Source organism: Pan paniscus, chromosome 1 (assembly GCF_029289425.2).
Source record: "Pan paniscus chromosome 1, NHGRI_mPanPan1-v2.0_pri, whole genome shotgun sequence".
NCBI classification, from domain to species: domain Eukaryota; kingdom Metazoa; phylum Chordata; class Mammalia; order Primates; family Hominidae; genus Pan; species Pan paniscus.
This window is the reverse complement of record NC_073249.2, coordinates 52,918,290-52,938,805: the sequence shown is the minus strand read 5'-3', so window position 1 is coordinate 52,938,805 and position 20,516 is coordinate 52,918,290. Positions and strand designations below refer to the sequence as shown.

Here is a 20,516-nt window from a genome sequence, read left to right as displayed (position 1 = left end):
CACCCATTAACTCATCATTTAGCATTAGGTATATCTCCTAATACTATCCCTCCCCCCTCCCCCGACCCCACAACAGTCCCCAGAGTGTGATGTTCCCCTTCCTGTGTCCATGTGTTCTCGTTGTTCTGTTCCCACCTATGAGTGAGAACATGCGGTGTTTGGTTTTTTGTCCTTGCGATAGTTTACTGAGAATGGTGATTTCCAGTTTCATCCATGTCCCTACAAAGGACATGAACTCATCATTTTTTATGGCTGCATAGAATTCCATGGTGTATATGTGCCACATTTTCTTAATCCAGTCTATCATTGTTGGACGTTTGGGTTGGTTCCAAATCTTTGCTATTGTGAATAATGCCGCAATAAGCATACGTGTGCATGTGTCTTCATAGCAGCATAATTTATAGTCCTTTGGGTATATACCCATTAATGGGATGGCTGGATCAAATGGTATTTCTAGTTCTGGATCCCTGAGGAATTGCCACACTGTCTTACACAATGGTTGAACTAGTTTACAGTCCCTCCAATGGTGTAAAAGTGTTCCTATTTCTCCACATCCTCTCCAGCACCTGTTGTTTCCTGACTTTTTAATGATTGCCATCCTAACTGGTGTGAGATGGTATCTCATTGTGGTTTTGATTTGCATTTCTCTGATGGCCAGTGATGGTGAGCATTTTTTCATGTGTCTTTTGGCTGCATAAATGTCTTCTTTTGAGAAGCATCTGTTCATGTCCTTCGCCCACTTTTTGATGGGGTTGTTTGTTGTTTTCTTGTAAATTTGTTTGAGTTCATTGTGGATTCTGGATATTAGCCCTTTGTCAGATGAGTAGGTTGCAAAAATTTTCTCCCATTTTGTAGGTTGCCTGTTCACTCTGATGGTAGTTTCTTTTGCTGTGCAGAAGCTCTTTAGTTTAATTAGATCCCATTTGTCAATTTTGGCTTTTGTTGCCATTGCTTTTGGTGTTTTAGACATGAAGTCCTTGCCCATGCCTATGTCCTGAATGGTAATGCCTAGGTTTTCTTTTCGGGTTTTTATGGTGTTAGGTCCATCGTTTAAGTCTTTAATCCATCTTGAATTAATTTTTGTATAAGGTGGAAGGAAGGGATCCAGTTTCAGCTTTCTACATATGGCTAGCCTGTTTTCCCAGCAACATTTATTAAATAGGGAATCCTCTCCCCATTTCTTGTTTTTCTCAGGTTTGTCAAAGATCAGATAGTTGTAGATATGCGGCGTTATTTCTGAGGGCTCTGTTCTGTTCCATTGATCTATATCTCTGTTTTGGCAGCAGTACCATGCTGTTTTGGTTACTGTAGCCTTGTAGTATAGTTTGAAGTCAGGTAGTGTGATGCCTCCAGCTTTGTTCTTTTGGCTTAGGATTGACTTGGTGATGCGGGCTCTTTTTTGGTTCCATATGAACTTTAAAGTAGTTTTTTCCACTTTGGTGAAGAAAGTCATTGGTAGCTTGATGGGGATGGCATTGAATCTATAAATTACCTTGGGCAGTATGGCCATTTTCATGATATTGATTCTTCCTACCCATGAGCATGGAATGTTCTTCCATTTTTTGTATCCTCTTTTATTTCCTTGAGCAGTGGTTTGTAGTTCTCCTTGAAGAGGTCCTTCCCATCCCTTATAAGTTGGATTCCTAGGTATTTTATTCTCTTTGAAGCAATTGTGAATGGGAGTTCACTCATGATTTGGCTCTCTGTTTCTCTCTTATTGGTGTATAAGAATGCTTGTGATTTTTGTACATTGATTTTGTATCCTGAGACTTTGCTGAAGTTCCTTATCAGTTTTAGGAGATTTTGGGCTGAGATAATGGGGATTTCTAGATATACAATCATGTCATCTGCAAACAAGGACAATTTGACTTCCTCTTTTCCTAATTGAATACCCTTTATTTCTTTCTCTTGAAGGAAATCCCTGGCCAGAACTTCCAACACTATGTTGAATAGGAGTGGTGAGAGAGGGCATCCCTGTCTTGTGCTGATTTTCAAAGGAATGCTTCCAGTTTTTGCCCATTCAGTATGATATTGGCTGTGGGTTTGTCATAGATAGCTCTTATTATTTTGAGATATGTCCCATCAATATCTAATTTATTGAGAGTTTTTGGCATGAAGTGTTGTTGAATTTTGTCAAAGGCCTTTTCTGCATCTATTGAGATAATCATGTGGTTTTTGTCTTTGGTTCTGTCTATATGCTGGATTACATTTATTGATTTGCATATATTGAACTAGCCTCGCATCCCCGGGATGAAGCCCACTTGATCATGGTGGATAAGCTTTTGGATGTGCTGCTGGATTCGGTTTGCCAGTATTTTATTGAGGATTTTTGCATCAATGTTAATCAAGGATATTGGTCCAAAATTATCTTTTTTGGTTGTGTCTCTGGCCGGCTTTGGTATCAGGATGATGCTGGCCTCATAAAATGAGTTAGGGAGGATTCCCTCTTTTTCTATTGATTGGAATAGTTTCAGAAGGAATGGTACCAGTCCCTCCTTGTACCTCTGGTAGAATTCGGCTGTGAATCCATCTGGTCCTGGACTCTTTTTGGTTGGTAAGCTATTGATTATTGCCACAATTTCAGAGCCTGTTATTGGTCTATTCAGAGATTCAACTTCTTCCTGGTTTAGTCTTGGGAGGGTGCATGTGTCAAGGAATTTATCCATTTCTTCTAGGTTTTCTAGTTTATTTGCGTAGAGGTGTTTGTAGTATTCTCTGATGGTAGTTTGTATTTCTGTGGGATCGGTGGTGATATCCCCTTTATCATTTTTCATTGTGTCTATTTGATTCTTCTCTCTTTTTTTCTTTATTAGTCTTGCTAGCGGTCTATCGATTTTGTTGATCCTTTCAATAAACCAGCTCCTGGATTCATTAATTTTTTGACGGGTTTTTTGTGCCTCTATTTCCTTCAGTTCTGCTCTGATTTTAGTTATTTCTTGCCTTCTGCTAGCTTTTGAATGTGTTTGCTCTTGCTTTTCTAGTTCTTTTAATTGTGATGTTAGGGTGTCAATTTTGGATCTTTCCTGCTTTCTCTTGTGGGCATTTAGTGCTATAAATTTCCCTCTACACACTGCTTTGAATGTGTCCCATAGATTCTGGTATGTTGTGTCTTTGTTCTCGTTGGTTTCAAAGAACATCTTTATTTCTGCCTTCATTTCGTTATGTACCCAGTAGTCATTCAGGAGCAGTTTGTTCAGTTTCCATGTAGTTGAGCAGTTTTGAGTGAGTTTCTTAATCCTGAGTTCTAGTTTGATTGCACTGTGGTCTGAGAGACAGTTTGTTATAATTTCTGTTCTTTTACATTTGCTGAGGAGAGCTTTACTTCCAACTATGTGGTCAATTTTGGAATAGGTGTGGTGTGGTGCTGAAAAAAATGTATATTCTGTCGATTTGGGGTGGAGAGTTCTGTAGATGTCTATTAGGTCCGCTTGGTGCAGAGCTGAGTTCGATTCCTGGATATCCTTGACTTTCCGTCTCATTGATCTGTCTAATGTTGACAGTGGTGTGTTAAAGTCTCCCACTATTATTGTGTGGGAGTCTAAGTCTCTTTGTAGGTCACTCAGGACTTGCTTTATGAATCTGGGTGCTCCTGTATTGGGTGCATATATATCTAGGATAGTTAGCTCTTCTTGTTGAATTGATCCCTTTACCATTATGTAATGGCCTTCTTTGTTTCTTTTGATCTTTGTTGGTTTAAAGTTTGTTTCATCAGAGACTAGGATTGCAACCCCTGCCTTTTTTTGTTTTCCATTTGCTTGGTAGATCTTCCTCCATCCTTTTATTTTGAGCCTATGTGTGTCTCTGCACGTGAGATGGGTTTCCTGAATACAGCACACTGATGGGTCTTGACTCTTTATCCAATTTGCCAGTCTGTGTCTTTTAATTGGAGCATTTAGTCCATTTACATTTAAAGTTAATATTGTTATGTGTGAATTTGATCCTGTCATTATGATGTTAGCTGGTTATTTTGCTCGTTAGCTGATGCGGTTTCTTCCTAGTCTCGATGGTCTTTACATTTTGGCATGATTTTGCAGTGGCTGATACCAGTTGTTCCTTTCCATGTTTAGCGCTTCCTTCAGGAGCTCTTCTACGGCAGGCCTGGTGGTGACAAAATCTCTCAGCATTTGCTTGTCTGTAAAGCATTTTATTTCTCCTCCACTTATGAAGCTTAGTTTGGCTGGATATGAAATTCTGGGTTTAAAATTCTTTTCTTTAAGAATGTTGAATATTGGCCCCCACTCTCTTCTGGCTTGTAGAGTTTCTGCTGAGAGATCTGCTATTAGTCTGATGGGCTTTCCTTTGTGGGTAACCCGACCTTTCTCTCTGGCTGCCCTTAACATTTTTTCCTTCATTTCAACTTTGGTGAATCTGACAATTATGTGTCTTGGAGTTGCTATTCTCTAGGAGTATCTTTTTGGCGTTCTCTGTATTTCCTGAATCTGAATGTTGGCCTGCCTTGCTAGATTGGGGAAGTTCTCCTGGATAATATCCTGCAGAGTGTTTTCCAACTTGGTTCCATTCTCCGCATCACTTTCAGGTACACCAATCAGACGTATATTTGGTCTTTTCACATAGTCCCATATTTCTTGGAGGTTTTGTTCATTTCTTTTTGTTCTTTTTTCTCTAAACTTCCCTTCTCGCTTCATTTCCTTCATTTCATCTTCCATCACTGATACCCTTTCTTCCAGTTGATCACATCGGCTCCTGAGGCTTCTGTATTCTTCACGTAGTTCTCGAGCCTTGGCTTTCAGCTCCACCAGCTCCTTTAAGCACTTCTCTGTATTGGTTATTCTACTTATACATTCGTCTAAATTTTTTTCAAATTTTTAACTTCTTTGCCTTTGGTTTGAATTTCCTCCTGTAGCTCGGAGTAGTTTGATCATCTGAAGCCTTCTTCTCTCAACTCGTCAAAGTCATTCTCCGTCCAGCTTTGTTCCGTTGCTGGTGAGGAACTGCATTCCTTTGGAGGAGGAGAGGTGCTCTGCTTTTAGAGTTTCCAGTTTTTCTGCTCTGTTTTTTCCCCATCTTTGTGGTTTTATCTACTTTTGGTCTTTGATGATGGTGATGTACAGATGGGTTTTTGGTGTGGATGTCCTTTTGTTTGTTAGTTTTCCTTCTAACAGACAGGACCCTCAGCTGCAGGTCTGTTGGAGTTTGCTAGAGGTCCACTCCAGACCCTGTTTTCCTGGGTATCCACAGCAGTGGCTGCAGAACAGCGGATTTTCATGAACTGCGAATGCTGCTGTATGATGGTTCCTCTGGAAGTTTTGTCTCAGAGGAGTACCTGGCCGTGTGAGGTGTCAGTCTGCCCCTACTGGGGGGTGCCTCCCAGTTAGGCTGCTCGTGGGTCGGGGTCAGGGACCCACTTGAGGAGGCAGTCTGCCCATTCTCAGATCTCCAGCTGCGGGCTGGGAGAACCACTGCTCTCTTCAAAGCTGTCAGACAGGGACATTTAAGTCTGCAGAGGTTACTGCTGTCTTTTTGTTTGTCTGTGCCCTGCCCCCAGAGGTGGAGCCTACAGAGGCAGGCAGGCCTCCTTGAGCTGTGGTGGGCTCCACCCAGTTCGAGCTTCCCGGCTGCTTTGTTTACCTAAGCAAGCCTGGGCAATGGCGGGTGCCCCTCCCCCAGCCTCGCTGCCACCTTGCAGTTTGATCTCAGACTGCTATGCTAGCAATCAGAGAGACTCCGTGGGCATAGGACCCTCCGAGCCAGGTGCACGATATAATCTCCTGGTGTGCCGTTTCTTAAGCCCGTGGGAAAAGCGCAGTATTAGGGTGGGAGTGACCCGATTTTCCAGGTGCCGTCTGTCACCCCTTTCTTTGACTAGGAAAGGGAACTCCCTGACCCCTTGTGCCTCCCAAGTGAGGCAATGCCTTCCCCTGCTTTGGCTCACGCACGGTGCGCTGCACCCATTGTCCTGCGCCCACTGTCTGGCACTCCCTAGTGAGATGAACCCGGAACCTCAGATGGAAATGCAGAAATCACCCTTCTTCTGCGTCGCTCATGCTGGGAGCTGTAGACCGGACCTGTTCCTATTTGGCCATCTTGGCTGCCCTCTATGATATCTATTTTTATAGTTAGTGCTCTGTTGCTTTAAATTAAGGCTCATCTTCAGTTACAGCTGACTTTTACTTTTTAAGTAAAGGGGACTCTGAAAGTTGTTTGTGTGTATTGTTTGCAATTTACAAAACATTCCATTATAGAAACCGCATGATAATTATGGAATAATTGAGACGTAAGATAATGGGAATCTTCCTACAACATTATAGGAGCAACTGTCTTCAACAATAGCCTAGGCCCCTGAAAGAAAAGTCCCTTTTTCTCCTGCCATAGGCACCAACTCTATCATTAATCCACCTAATAAATATTGTTGTGTGTCAAGCACTTTGTAGATATTGAAAATAAAGCTGTTTACAATAGAAACTGAACACTGTAGTTTAGACGCTGGAGGAGATTAATAGGAAAGTAGGCAAGAATAGATCAGAAAACTCATGATTATGACAAATGCTATATTATAAATATGCATCATCTTTAACATGATTTCTTTTTCTTTCAGATAGTGAAATTGGTCCATTTACATTTGTTTTCTAATTACTAATTAGAAAAGAACATATTAAAGAACATATACATTACTAATATCTTAAAACATATACATTACTAAAATAAGTACTACCTTGTACGTATACCCATTAGTAATGTATAGAACACATACGTTACTAATATATAAAGAACAAATACATTGCTAATATATTAGAACTTATTTTTGCTATCTTGTTTGCTTTCTTTTTTCTGCTTACATTTCCACATGCCTCTCAAACACCACGTCTATATGGGTTTAAGCACCCACTTAAGATGACAACCACTTTAAATTCTTGGAGACAAAGGATTTACAAAATTACTTTCTTGCCTATGGTAGCAGTGTGTATCATATCTTTGCCTGGGAAATGGCATTTGACTTAATGAGGTTTAAGACCCCTTAATAGTACCAAAAATACTCAGGCTGTTGCAAAGTAGCCAGAAAGTCTTCCAAAATTTCATTAGGGACTTGAGAGTCTCCTAGATCTGCATTCCTCAAGGCCTGCCAGAGCTCTGTTGACAGTCTCAAGGATTCTTTGCTTTCATTTTGCCCTTCCCTGTGTTCAACATTTCCTTCAGAAATTCGTGGTTTCCTTTAAGAACACGGATGTCTAGGAAACTTCCAGTTTTGCTGTTTTCAACTCATTAACAAATGTTTCATTGTTTTGCCATATTGCCATGTTTTTACTTGTTCCCTCCTATAAAAGAACTACTCAACAAATATTTACTTTTTTCTCTACTTTTTCTATTTTAGGAACATGCTCAAAATCAGATATAGAAATTGAAAATGGATTCATTTCTGAATCTTCCTCTATTTACATTTTAAATAAAGAAATACAATATAAATGTAAACCAGGATATGCAACAGCAGATGGAAATTCTTCAGGATCAATTACATGTTTGCAAAATGGATGGTCAACACAACCAATTTGCATTAGTAAGTGATTTACATATTCCCATTCAGTTTCTGTCAACTTCGTTCCTCTCTTTGAGATGATAGTGTTTTACTTAAAATTATAGAAAACAATTTTAGGAGTAAAGAGATACAAATACTTCTAAAACCATTCAACACTCTGTGCCAAATTAAGTCTTTTGCATGTTTAGAGTAATGGCTACTTGGGAAGATGATCATTTCATCTCTTACAACTCAATCTGCCTTTACATAAAAGCAATCTTATCATGTACAGACTAGTTAGGGAGCTGCATGAGAATATCAGCAAAATATGTTAGTTGCCAATAAAAACTTTGTTGTCTTCCCTTTCTTTGTATTTCAAAATTATCAGCTGCTTGTATTGCATTCCGTGCTCACGCTCAGAAAAGTTGTACATGTCGGGGGAGAAATGAATGCTTAATTCTGAATTTCTGCTAGTGTCAGGAGAATCAGACCTTAAGAATTTGTATCAATGATGCTACTGAGGATATCCAATCAAAAAATTATCTCTACCCTATTGTTTACTACAGAGAAAACAAGTAAAGGAAAAGGGTAGGTGGGTGGGCTGAATGTTTACAAACCTCCTACCTGCCAATGGATTCTTTACATGTAAAGTTCTCTGAACATGCTCGACCTTTACTTAGTATGATAAAGAGATTGCATAATGAACAAAGGAAATCTTTCAGTGGCAAAAGTTGATTTTTTTTCTTTCCTCTTTATATATTCACAAAGAGTTTTAAAGACAAATTGCTGAATGTATTTTTAACCCAGATACTGTTGTATAATTTACATACTCCCAAATCCACTTCATTTTCAAGGGTACAATTCAACTATTTTTAGTCATGAGATAATATGGAACCTTGATACATAATACAACATGGAAGACTCTCAAAAATATTAAGCTAAGTGAGAAAAAAGATACACTTACAAAGTGATTATCTCAATGTTATCATGAGTTTTGGGGGTTATATGAATTCCTACATTTCTAGAATACTGTTTTCAATTTCTATACTTATCACGGGCTCTGTGTAAAGAAAAAGGTGTATACTTCAATTTTACTCAGCTTTGATAAATGATCCACTTTAAAACTTCTGAAATAAAAGACAGGATGCTTCATAAATTTTATAGAACTTATATCCAATTAATATAATTTTTATCTAATATATACACCCTTACTGTTAGTAAATCGTTACATAACTACATAAATGGTTACATTAACCTTTAAATTCACAAAATGTTATCGTCTTTAAAATAATATATTGTAGCATCATATTAGTAGACTTTAATAACAGCCAATGAGATTTTTCACAAATAAAAATAGGTCTGACCAAATGTTTCCAATATATTTTCACAGGATTTGAATGATAAGAAAGAATATACAGAGAGAAATATATTTAACTATTGTAATTATTATAGCACAAAAAGCACTGATTGTCAGACTGTTTTGAATAGTACTTAATTTATTAGCACACACTGATTGGTAAATTTTATCCCTACAATGGGTCTTTCTTAGTTGAGTTGTGCATCGCATGGCATAGAAAAGCAACCCTCAATTTTATTTTGTTTCAGAATTTTGTGATATGCCTGTTTTTGAGAATTCCAGAGCCAAGAGTAATGGCGTGCGGTTTAAGCTCCATGACACATTGGACTACGAATGCTACGATGGATATGAAATCAGTTATGGAAACACCACAGGTTCCATAGTGTGTGGTGAAGATGGGTGGTCCCATTTGCCAACATGTTATAGTAAGTATTTTATTCAAGTATTTTTTATTAGAATTAAATAAAATAATAGACACCTACATATGTATATGTACACATATGTGTGTACATATATGTACATATATATGTAGTCCTCCTATGAGTGTGAATTATCTTGAGACTTTAAAAAAAAAAACAAGGTTGAAAATGCAAATGTCTTCCTAAGAAATCAAATAAGATACAGTTAAGAGTATATAAAAAGCTTTATTTAGAAAGTTTCCAATAAGACTATTGATTTTTCCCCACATATAAAGTATTTTTTTTTCAGATTCTTCAGAAAAGTGTGGGCCTCCTCCACCTATTAGCAATGGGGGTACCACCTCCTTTCTACTAAAATTGTATGTGCCACAGTCAAGAGTCGAGTACCAATGCCAGTCCTACTATGAACTTCAGGGTTCTAATTATGTAACATGTAGTAATGGAGAGTGGTCGGAACCACCAAGATGCATACGTAAGTTCTTAAAATTCTAGATCCGGAGAAAATCAGAGTAATAAGTTTGATATTTGCTTTTTTATACTAGAATTTTTATGGGTTATTACCCTAGAACTGTGTTCACAAATAGCTATTCTGCTGAATATTTGCCTTTCAGATCTTAATATACAAGTGTATAAGCTTGGAAAATTCCATGTAAACAATGACCAAGTTTCTTTTTTAAAACAGGAATGTCGGCCTGGGGTGGTGGCTCACGCCTGTAGTCCCAGCACTTTGGAAGGCCGAGGCAGGCAGATCATGAGGTCAGGAGTTCGAGATCAGCCTGACCAACATGGTGAACCCTGTCTCTACAAAAAATACAAAAATTAGCCAGGCATGCTGGCATATGCCTGTAATCCCAGCTACTCAGGAGGGTGAGCCAGGAGAATCATCTGAACCCGGGAGGCAGAGGTTGCAGTGAGTGGAGATTGCGCCATTGCCCTCCAGCCTGGGTGACAGAGGGAGACTCCGTCTCCAAAAATAAAAAAAATAAAAAATAAAAAATAAATAAATAAAACAGAAGAAGAAGAAAAGAAAAAGAGAAAAAGAAAAAACCAAGAATGTTCAGAGTCTTCAATTTGTTAATGGATACAATGAGTCTTCAAGAATGACATCCATTTATTGCGCACATATGAAATATGGCATCTCAGCTTAACACCAGTAATCATTTTCACATTATTAACACTGAGATAAAGAGTTTTCAAACAGTTCTGAAAACATTGTTTCAAAAAACCACTAACTGGTAAACCCTACTTGAAAACATGAAATTTTTCCTGATAGAACACATAGCTGGTTAACACTGAGAAGTTCTTTCTCTGATTATTATTCTTACTTATATTTTATCAGTATTCCTAGCAAGAAAGAAAGAAATTAACGAAACTTCAGCCATTTCCATAACCCATTGCTTTTCCATTTTTACCTTATTCTCCTCTTCCCTTACACCAGAACCAAAATGAATACACTAAAAACCCCTCAAGCCGGTAATATAGGTATACTTCCAGAATTTTGTCCCCCAAGTACTATGAACTTGAAGCAACACAATTCAAAAAATATAAGCCACAATGATTATGGCAACAACAAGAAAACCTAAAAGAAAATTTGCCACAAGTTTCTACTAGCCTATGAGGTAGAGCCCTGGGATACCCATCAGTCCCTGCATGTCAGATAACCTATTCCTATCACAGCTCTTAAACTATAAGTTCATGAGTTTTTCAAGTGCTCAAGTTCCTAAGTACAGGATGATACAAGCAGTTCTTTTCTGTGACGTGACTCATTTCCTTTATTTTGATGCTATGCTACCTTTTACCTTTCATATTGACTGATGACGCTGATATTTTGGCTGATCTTACAATGGGCTAAACCTTAATTACTGTCCCCTACTTAAGTATCCACTTCTGTAGATGATCATGTCCAAGTTTGAGCTCCAAACTATGCAAGTGGCAAGACTGAAGAAGAAATTAGTATCCTCAAATCAAAATAGTTTACAAGTATCTTCAAACTTGATTTCATAGAAAAGTGTTAGGTTTCAGAGATAAATTCTGAGTCTCAAATTTGATTGAATGAGGAGATGGACACTCCTAAGATGGGTTTCACAGCAAAAGCATTACCTCTTCTCACAATCAAGAACAGGAAAGGATTATAATTATCTGAAGATATAAGATCAGTTCTATGATACAAGCAAGACTTTCAGTCTTCAAAACTAAGGAAGCAAAGAGCATTCAAGCACAGAATTCTAGGGAAAAAGGCAACCTTATGGAAAATATTACATATACATATGGCATATTAAAGCAATGAGGAAAACTTTCCCAGGCAGCAGGAAACTTTAGAAAGTTTTGGAAAATATGTTTGGAGAAGTATTTACAGTTCAAATAATATTTATTTTTGAATTGTAAACAGCCCCTGAATGTATTGAAGAGATCTTAAAAATTTTTGGATTTCAAAAGTGATATGTACTATGTTAAGAAATTTATTTAAGTAAGTACTTGAAAGATGTATTAAAATATGATTGGGGAAATTTCTAAAGAAATGCTAATGCTAATAAGGGCTAAACGAGAATGCAGAATACTTGAGTCAAAAGAAGAGATAGGTGAGTGAATGATATCATCAAAAATGAAAAGCTTGCTATGTAAGAACTGACACTTTTATCATGTAAGAATTAGGCTTAATACCTAGGGTATGGGTTGATAGGTACAGCAAACCACCATGGCACACATTTACCTATGGAACAAACCTGCACATCCTGCACATGTACCCTGGAACTTAAAAAAAAATTATAAATTTTTTTACAAAAGAATTTTATAAAAGAAAACCCATATGTGGAAGTAACATTATCTTACTGATTTTACAGATGAAGGCATAGTGAGATAGAGTAATTTGTCCATAATCATGTAGGGATTCATATTTACTCTGTGTGCTTATCCTTGCCTCTCTTTAAAATAGAAAATGAAGATGACAGGGATAGATGATGGTGATAGAGAGAGAGATAACTGATAGATATTGAGGTATATGTATGTATGTATGTATGTATGTATATATAGTTTCATTTTAATAGATGACTATTAGAAAGATTATACCTTTCTACAGTTCTGTTTCTACATTGTGGGCATAAGAGAAAAATACAAACATAGAATTAAATTAGCAAAATGTGAGTACATTTGGAGTGCTTGTAGTCACGGCTTGTCGAATGGGGGAAAGGAGGATAAGTAACCATGACTCCAATGGAACATGTTAGCATAATCCTTTTTGATATGAAGTCACTAGGGTGGACACAACATGTTTTAGGGAAGAAGAGTTCAGCCTCTAGAGAAAGACTGCCAGGGTTCACGTTTATCACCTCACCTGATGATCTCTGCTGTGACGTTGGGGAAGTGCAACTGAACTTATTATATTTGTGAAATGCTAAAGTCAGTATGTAGCACAAGTTAATAACTATTAACTATTTGGATTATTTTATAATTTTATTTTATCCTAAACTACTCATTAGGATGCATTTTATTTGCTCATGAAAGAGAAGATTATGATTGTTAATTGTTTTTTTCTGCTTTCAGATCCATGTATAATAACTGAAAAAAACATGAATAAAAATAACATAAAGTTAAAAGGAAGAAATGACAGAAAATATTATGCAAAAACAGGGGATACCATTGAATTTATGTGTAAATTGGGATATAATGCAAATACATCAATTCTATCATTTCAAGCAGTGTGTCGGGAAGGGATAGTGGAATACCCCAGATGCGAATAAGGCAACATTGGTACCCTAAATGTATGTCCAACTTCCACTTCTTCCACTTCTCAGTCTTATGGTCTCAAAGCTTGCAAAGATAGCTTCTGATATTGTTGTAATTTCTACTTTATTTCAAAGAAAATTAATATAAGAGTTTCAATTTGCAACTTAATATGTTCTCAAAAATATATTAAAACAAACTAAATTATTGCTTATGCTTGTACTAAAATAATAAAAACTACTCTTATATTGGACTTCTTATCAATGAATTAGTAAGTATAGTAAGTAAGTAAGGCAGACAGCTGAATGGCTTTCTGCATATTGTATAGTATACCTAGACATAGAAACAAAATGACTTGGATTTTATTTGGGGAAGTAATAATACCATAAAATTAGATATTAAAATTAGATATTAAAAAAAAGTGAAAATAAACACACTATAGTATTCCCTTATTGCAGCCATGGTCCTCTAGATGCAGTTAACCAAATAGGGTCATTTTTATTAAAAGTAGTGTTTCCTGCCAAACACTGACATTACATCATTATCATGATTTAAAGGAAATAGTACTAAAGAAGGTGAATTATTATCATTTTCCTGTGAAAAAAGAAAAGAGGTTTTGCTAACCCTTTCAGAGCATTGGGAACACAGCCAGAAGTGCATTAAATGTATATATTAACTTGGGCCATGTTGACACTTTAGGATGCTGAAGCCAGGTGCAGTGGCACACGCCTGTAATCCCAGCACTTTGAGAGGCCAAGCTGGGAATCATCAGAGGTCAAAAGTTCAAGACCAGCCTGGTCAACACGGTGAAACCCTGTCTCTACTAAAAACAGAAAAACTAGCTGGGCATGATGGCGTGCACCTGTAGTCCCAGCTACTCAGGAGGCTGAGGTGGGAGAATCACTTTAACCAGTGGGGCAGAGGTTGAACTGAGCCAAGATAGTGCCACTGCACTCCAGCCTGGGCAACAGACTGAGACTCTGTCTTAAAAAGAAATAAATAGGATGCTGAAAATTCCTATTTAAGGAAATAATTCTTTTTCTGATTTGTTTAAGGCTACATTTGTATTTTCTTAATACAAATATTTTGAAAGTTTCTTCATATATGGTTTTTGCATTTCTTATTAAGTTTTGCTTCAGATTTTTTTTTGTCTTTTCTCCTGTTAATTGCCTTCACTCTCTGTTCTGTACTTTTCTTTGTATATAAGGAGTTTTTGAAAAGATTGTATATCCCTGTTAACAAATTGAAATCCCTATTCACTTTAATAGATTTTTACCCCCAGTTAGCATATGGTTAGTGAGAAGTTGCAGGGTAAGAAGAAAACAATGTTCCCTTTCCCAACACTTTTCCTGATTATAGAGAAAAAAGCATGAACTTGTATAATGATCTAGTCCTGTACAGAATGAGAAATATTAATTGCTAGACTGAGAATGTTTTGGTGACTAAAGCTAGGAATAACTTTTTAAGACTGAAGAATGATATAAGCTATCAAATCTAACTCAGTTTTCAAATAACAGGTTTGCAGAGACTGGAGAATAAAAAGTAAAAAATTGTTTTATTAATTCCAGTGACTAATTCTACTTCATCAACATATATCATAAATAAAATTTCAAAAATAATTGCTGATATGGTTTGACTGTGTCCCCACCCAATTCTCACCTTGAATTATATAATCCCCATGCATCAAAGGTGCAAGCCAGGTGGAGATAATGGAATCATGGGAGCAGTTTCCCATACCCCACTCATGGTAGTAAATACGTCTCATGAGATCTAATGGTTTTATAAATGAAAGTTCCCCTGGACAAGTTCTCTTGCCTGCCACCATGTAAGATGTACCTTTGCTACTCATTCACCTTCTGCCATGATGGTGAGGCCTTCCCAGCAATGTGGAACTGTGAGTCCATTAAACCTCTTTCCTTTATAAATTACCTAGTCTCAAGTATGTTTTTATTAGCAGTGTGAGAATCAACTAATACAGTAAATTGGTATTACACAGTAGAGTGGGGTGCTGCTGTAAAGATAACCAAAAATGTAGAGTGACTTTGGAACTGGGGAACAGACAGAGGTTGGAACAGTTTGGAGGACTCAGAAGAAGGCAGGAAGATGTGGGGAAGTTTGGAACTTCTTAGAGAGACTTGTGAAATGGCTTTGACCAAAATGCTGATAGTGATTTGGAAAATGCAATCTAGGCTGAGGTGGTCTCAGCTAGAGATGAGAAACTTGTTGGGAACAGGAACAAGGTGATTGTCACTATGTTATAGCTCAGAGACTGGTGGCATTTTGCCACTTCCCTAGAGATGCGGAACTTTGAACTTGAGAGAGATGATTTAAGGCATCTGGTGGAAAAAATTTCTGAGCAGCAAAGCGTTCAAGAGATGACTTGGGTGCTGTTAAAAGCATTCAATTTTATATATTCACAAATATATGGTTTGGAATTGGAAATTATGTTCAAAGGGAAGCAGAGCATAAAAGTTCAGAAAATTTGCAGCCTGATGATTTGATAGAAAAGAAAAACCCATTTTCTGGGGAGCAATTTAAGCTGGCTGCAGAAATTTGCACAAGTAATGAGAAGCCAAATGTTAATCACCAAGACAATGGGGAAAATGTCTCCAGGGCATGTCAGAGGTCTCCAGGGCATGTCAGAGGTCTTCAGGGCAACCCCACCCATCACAGGCCCAGAGGCCTAGGAGAAAAAAATGGTTTTGTGAGTAGGGCCCAGGACCATGCTGCTTTTTGCAGTTTCAGGAGTTGGTGCCCTGCATCCCAGCAGGGGCTAAAAGGGGTCAACATAGAGCTCAGACCATTGCTTTGGATGGTGCAAGCCCCAAGCCTTGGTAGCTCCCATGTGATGTTGAGATTGTGGTGCACAGAAGTCAAGAATTAAGGTTTGGGAACCTCTGCTTAGATTTCAGAAGATGTATGGAAATGCCTGGATGTCCAGCAAATGTTTGCTGCAGGGGTGGGGTCCTCATGGAGAACCTCTGCTATGGCAGTGCAGAAGGAAAATGTGGGGTGGGAGCCCCCACACAGAGTCCCCACTGGGGCACTGCTTAGCGGAGCTGTGAGAAGAGGCCCACTGTACTCCAGACCCCAGAATGGTAGTTCCACCGACAGTTAGCATCGTGCACCTGGAAAAGATGCAGACACTCAATGCCATCCCATGGAAGCAGTCAGGAGGGAAGTTGTACCCTGCAAAGCCACAGGGGTGGAGTTGCCTAAGACCATGGGAACCCACCTGTTGCATCAGCGTGACCTGGATGTGAGACATGGAGTCAAATGAGATCATTTTTGAGCTTTAAGATTTGACTGCCCTGCTGGATTTTGTACTTGCATGAGATCTGTAGCCCCTTTGTTTTGGCCAATTTCTCCCATTTGGAACAGGTTTACTTACCCATTGTCTGCACCATTGTCTGTACCATTGTATCTAGGAAATAACTAATTTGCTTTTGATTTTACAAAGGGACTTGCCTTGTCTCAGATGAGACTTGAGACTGTGGACTTTTGAGTTAATGCTGAAATGAGTTAAGACTTTGAGAGGCTTTTGGGAAGGCATAATTGGTTCTGAAATGCGAGGACATGATATTTGGGAGGGGTCATGGTGGAATGATATAGTTTGACTCTGTGTCTCTGCTCAAATCTTACCCCATGTTAAGGGCAGGGCCATGTGGAGATAATTGAATCATGGGGACTATTTCCCCATATTGCTCTCATGGTAGTGAGTAAGTCTCACAAGATCTGATGGTTTTATAAATGGGAGTTCCCCTGCACAAGCCCTCTTGCATGTCACCATGTAAGATGTGACTTTGCTCCTCATTTACCTTCCACCATGATTGTGAGGCCTCCCCAGCCATGTGGAACTGTGAGTCAATTAAACCTCTTGTTTTAATAAATTACCTAGTCTCAGGTATGTCTTTATTAGCAGCATGAGAACAGACTAATATGATTGCCTTAGTTTCCTAAAATGGTACAAAAATAAATGGCAGGAAACCACAACTGTAGGAGCAACAAGCAATATCATCAGGAAGAGGAAAATAAAATGTGATATAAAAGCATCAGTGGGGTTATTAAAGAGAAGAGTATGCACCTAGCAAAGTGAATTGGTGTGATAGATAAGAAATTTGGTGTAGTGGGTTTTCAAAGGGAAACCATAGAGAAATGAATGATTACAGAGATTATTAATCTGGAGAATAAACCATAAAAATCTAAGTCTAGGGAAGAAACCAGTACAATTGCAATAAGTACAATCTTCGAAATGTTCTTACATTCCTTTCTAAACAATTATTCCTAGTGTATAGCTTAATGTGGTTCCAGGCAAAGTGAGAGATAAAATCTCACAGAAACATAATCTAGCCAATTGTTTTTTAATTATAAGACTAATGAACAAATCTTACAAATCTTTAGGCAGGAAAATAAAAATGACTGAAAATGAAATCTTAGGGAAAATAGAATGATTGTTATATTAAAATGTAAATATAGTGGGTGTGATATTTATCAAGCAAAATAGCTATTTATGGGCCAGACATAGTGGATCATCCTGTAATCCCAGCACTTTGGGATGCTGAGGTGAAAGGGTTGCTTGAGGTCAGGAGTTTGTGATCAGCCTGGGAATCACAGCAAGATCCTGTCTATAAAAACAAAGAAAACTAATTAGCTGGGCGTGGTGGTGCATGCCTGTAGTCCCAGCTACTAGAGGAGGATGAGGTGGGGCAATTGTGCCACTGCACTCCAACCCAGCGACAGAGCCAGTCCCTGTCTCAAAAAGAAAATAAAACAAACCCCCCCATTTATTATTCATTAATTTGTGCCTAGAAATCAATTGTTTTAACACACCCATTAAGAATCATTATATGCCAAGTCTTTTATCTAGATAGGAAGCACATTTTGAATTTGAAAATACTATTGCTTGATATGAAGTTAATTATAACTTCTTTGAAGATACAATGCAAACACAAAATTCAGAATACAAAAATATGTAGACAGTATGTTGTTAACAATAAGGGAAGAAAATATAGTGGGGAGATTGGCAGGAAAAACAAGACATTTTGATTTTATCACTTTGAGGTTTCTTCTACTTAGCAGTTATTTTATTTATTTATTTATTTTTAATTTTGTGGGTACACAGTAGGTATATATATTTATGGGGTGTATGAGGTATTTTGATACAGGCATGCAATGTGAGATAAGCACATCATGGAGAATAGGGTATCCATCCCCTCAAGCATTTATCCTTTGAGTTACAAACAACCCAATTACACTAAGTTATATTTAAGGTATACTATTAAATTATTGTTGACTATAGTAGCCTTATTGTGCTATCAATTAGTAGGTCTTATTCATTCTTCTAATTATTTATTTGTACCTATTGAAAATAGGTACCCACCTCCTCCCTGACACCCCCAACCACTGCCTTCCACCACTAGCCCCTTGCCTCTGGTAATAACCATTCATCTACTGTCTATGTCCATGAGTTCAATTCTTCTTATTTTTAGATCCCACAAATAAGTGAGAATATGTGAAGTTTGTCTTTCTGTGCCTGGCTTATTTCACTTAACATAATGATCTCCAGTTCCATCCATGTTGCTATAAATAACTAGATCTTATTCTTTTTTATGGCAGAATACTACTCCATTGTATATACGTACCACATTTTCTTGATCCATTCATCTGTTGATGGACACTTAGGCTGCTTACAAACCTTAGCTATTGTAAACAGTGCAGCAACAAACATAGGGATGTAGATGTCTCTTCCATATACTGATTTCCTTTCTTTTCAGTATATGCCCTGCAGTGGGATTGCTGGATCATATGGTAGCTCAATGTTTAGTTTTCTGAGGAACCTCCAAACTGTTCTCCATAGTGGTTATGCTAACTTGCATTCCCACCAACAGTGTACGAGTGTTCCCTTTTCTCCATATCCTCCCAAGCATTTATTACTGATTTTTGGATATAAGCCATATTAATTGGAGTTAGATGACATCACACTGTAGTTTTGATTGGCATTTCTCTGATAATCAATGATATTGAGTACCTTTTCATATGCTTGTTTGCCATTTATATGTCTTTCTTTGAGAAATGTCTATTCAAATCTTTTGCACGTTTTTAATTGGATTATTAGAATCTTTCCTATAGAGTTGTTTGAGCTCCTTATATATTGCGGTTATTCATGCCCTGTCAGATGGGTACTTCACGAATATTTTCTCCTGTTCTGTGGGTTGTCGCTTCTCTTTGTTGTTTCTTTTACTGTGCAGAAGAAGATTTTTAACTTTATGTAATCCCATTTGTTCATTTTTGTTTAGGTTTCCTGTGCTTATGGGATATTGCCCCCAAAATTTTTGAACAGACCTATATCCTGGAGATTCTCTGCAATGTTTTCTTGTAGTAGTTTCATAGTTTGAGGTCTTAGATTTAAGTCTGTAATCTACATTGATTTTTTTTTATATGGTGAGACATAGGGGTCTAGTTACATTCTTCTGCATATGAACATCCTGTTTTCCCAGCACCATTTATTGAAAGACAGTCTTTTCCCCACTGTACATTCTTGGCACTCTTGTCAGAAATGAGTTCACTGTAGGTGTGTGGATTTACTTCTGTGTTCTCTATTCTGTTCCATTGGTCTATGTGTCTGTTTTTATGCCACTATTATGCTGTTTTGATTACTATAGTTGTGTAGTATAATTTGAAGTCAGGTAATATGATTCCTCTAGTTTTGTTCTTATTGCTTAGGATAGCTTTGGCTATTCTGGGTCTTTTGTGGTTCCATATACATTTTAGAATTGTTTTTTCCTACGTCTGTGAAGCATGTTATTGGTATTTTGACAGTGATTGCACTGAATCTGTAGATTGCTTTAGGTAGTATGGACATTTTAACAATGTTGATTCTTCCAATCCATAAACATAAAATATCTTTCCATCTTTTTGTATCCTTTTCAATTTCTTTCATCAGTCTTTTATAGTTTTCATTACAGAGCTCTTTAACTTCTTTATTTAATTCCTAAGTATTTCACTTTATGTGTGGCTACTGTAAATGGGACTACTTTCTTGATTTCTTTTTCACATTGTTCACTGTTGACGTATAGAAATGCTACTGATTTCTGTATGTTGATTTCATACCCAGCAAATTTATCAAATTTATCAGTTCTAATAGTTTTCTGGTTGAGTCTTTAGGTTTTTCCAAATATAAGATCATATCATCTGCAAACAAGGATAACTTGGTTTCTTCCTTCCCAACTTGGATGCCCTTTGTATTCTTCTCTTGCCTGATTGCTGTAGCTAGGACTTCCTGTATTATGTTGAATAACTATGTAACAGTGGGCATCCTTTTCAAGTTCCAGTCCTTTGAGGAAAGGATTTCAGTTTTTCTCCATTCAGTATGATACTAACTGTGTATCTGTTGAATACAGCTTTTGTTACTTTGAGGTGTGTTCCTTCTATCCCCAGTATTTGAGGGTTTTCATCATGAAGGATATTGAATTTTATCGAATGCTTTTTCAGCATCAACTGAAATGATCATATGGTTTTTATCCTTCATTCTGTTAATATGATGTATCAC

The 20,516-nt window shown here is 37.5% G+C and overlaps 1 protein-coding gene across 9 annotated transcripts in view; it reads left to right on the top strand.

Moving 5' to 3' along the window:
• Positions 1–20,516, top strand: part of LOC134729382 (complement factor H-related protein 3) — a 187,088-nt gene that overhangs the window by 90,051 nt on the left and 76,521 nt on the right. For 3 of the 9 annotated variants that reach the window (XM_063598089.1, XM_063598095.1, XM_063598127.1), the window contains 4 exons: positions 7,331–7,513; positions 9,077–9,253; positions 9,537–9,719; positions 12,788–12,984. The exons of 2 other annotated variants lie outside the window; for them this stretch is intronic. In XM_063598089.1, the coding sequence (XP_063454159.1) occupies positions 7,331–7,513; positions 9,077–9,253; positions 9,537–9,719; positions 12,788–12,984 (740 nt within the window). Of the gene's footprint in view, positions 1–7,330; positions 7,514–9,076; positions 9,254–9,536; positions 9,720–12,787; positions 12,985–20,516 lie in introns of those variants that run through there. 4 more of the 9 variants (XM_063598087.1, XM_063598090.1, XM_063598108.1 and 1 more) reach the window with 3 other exon arrangements.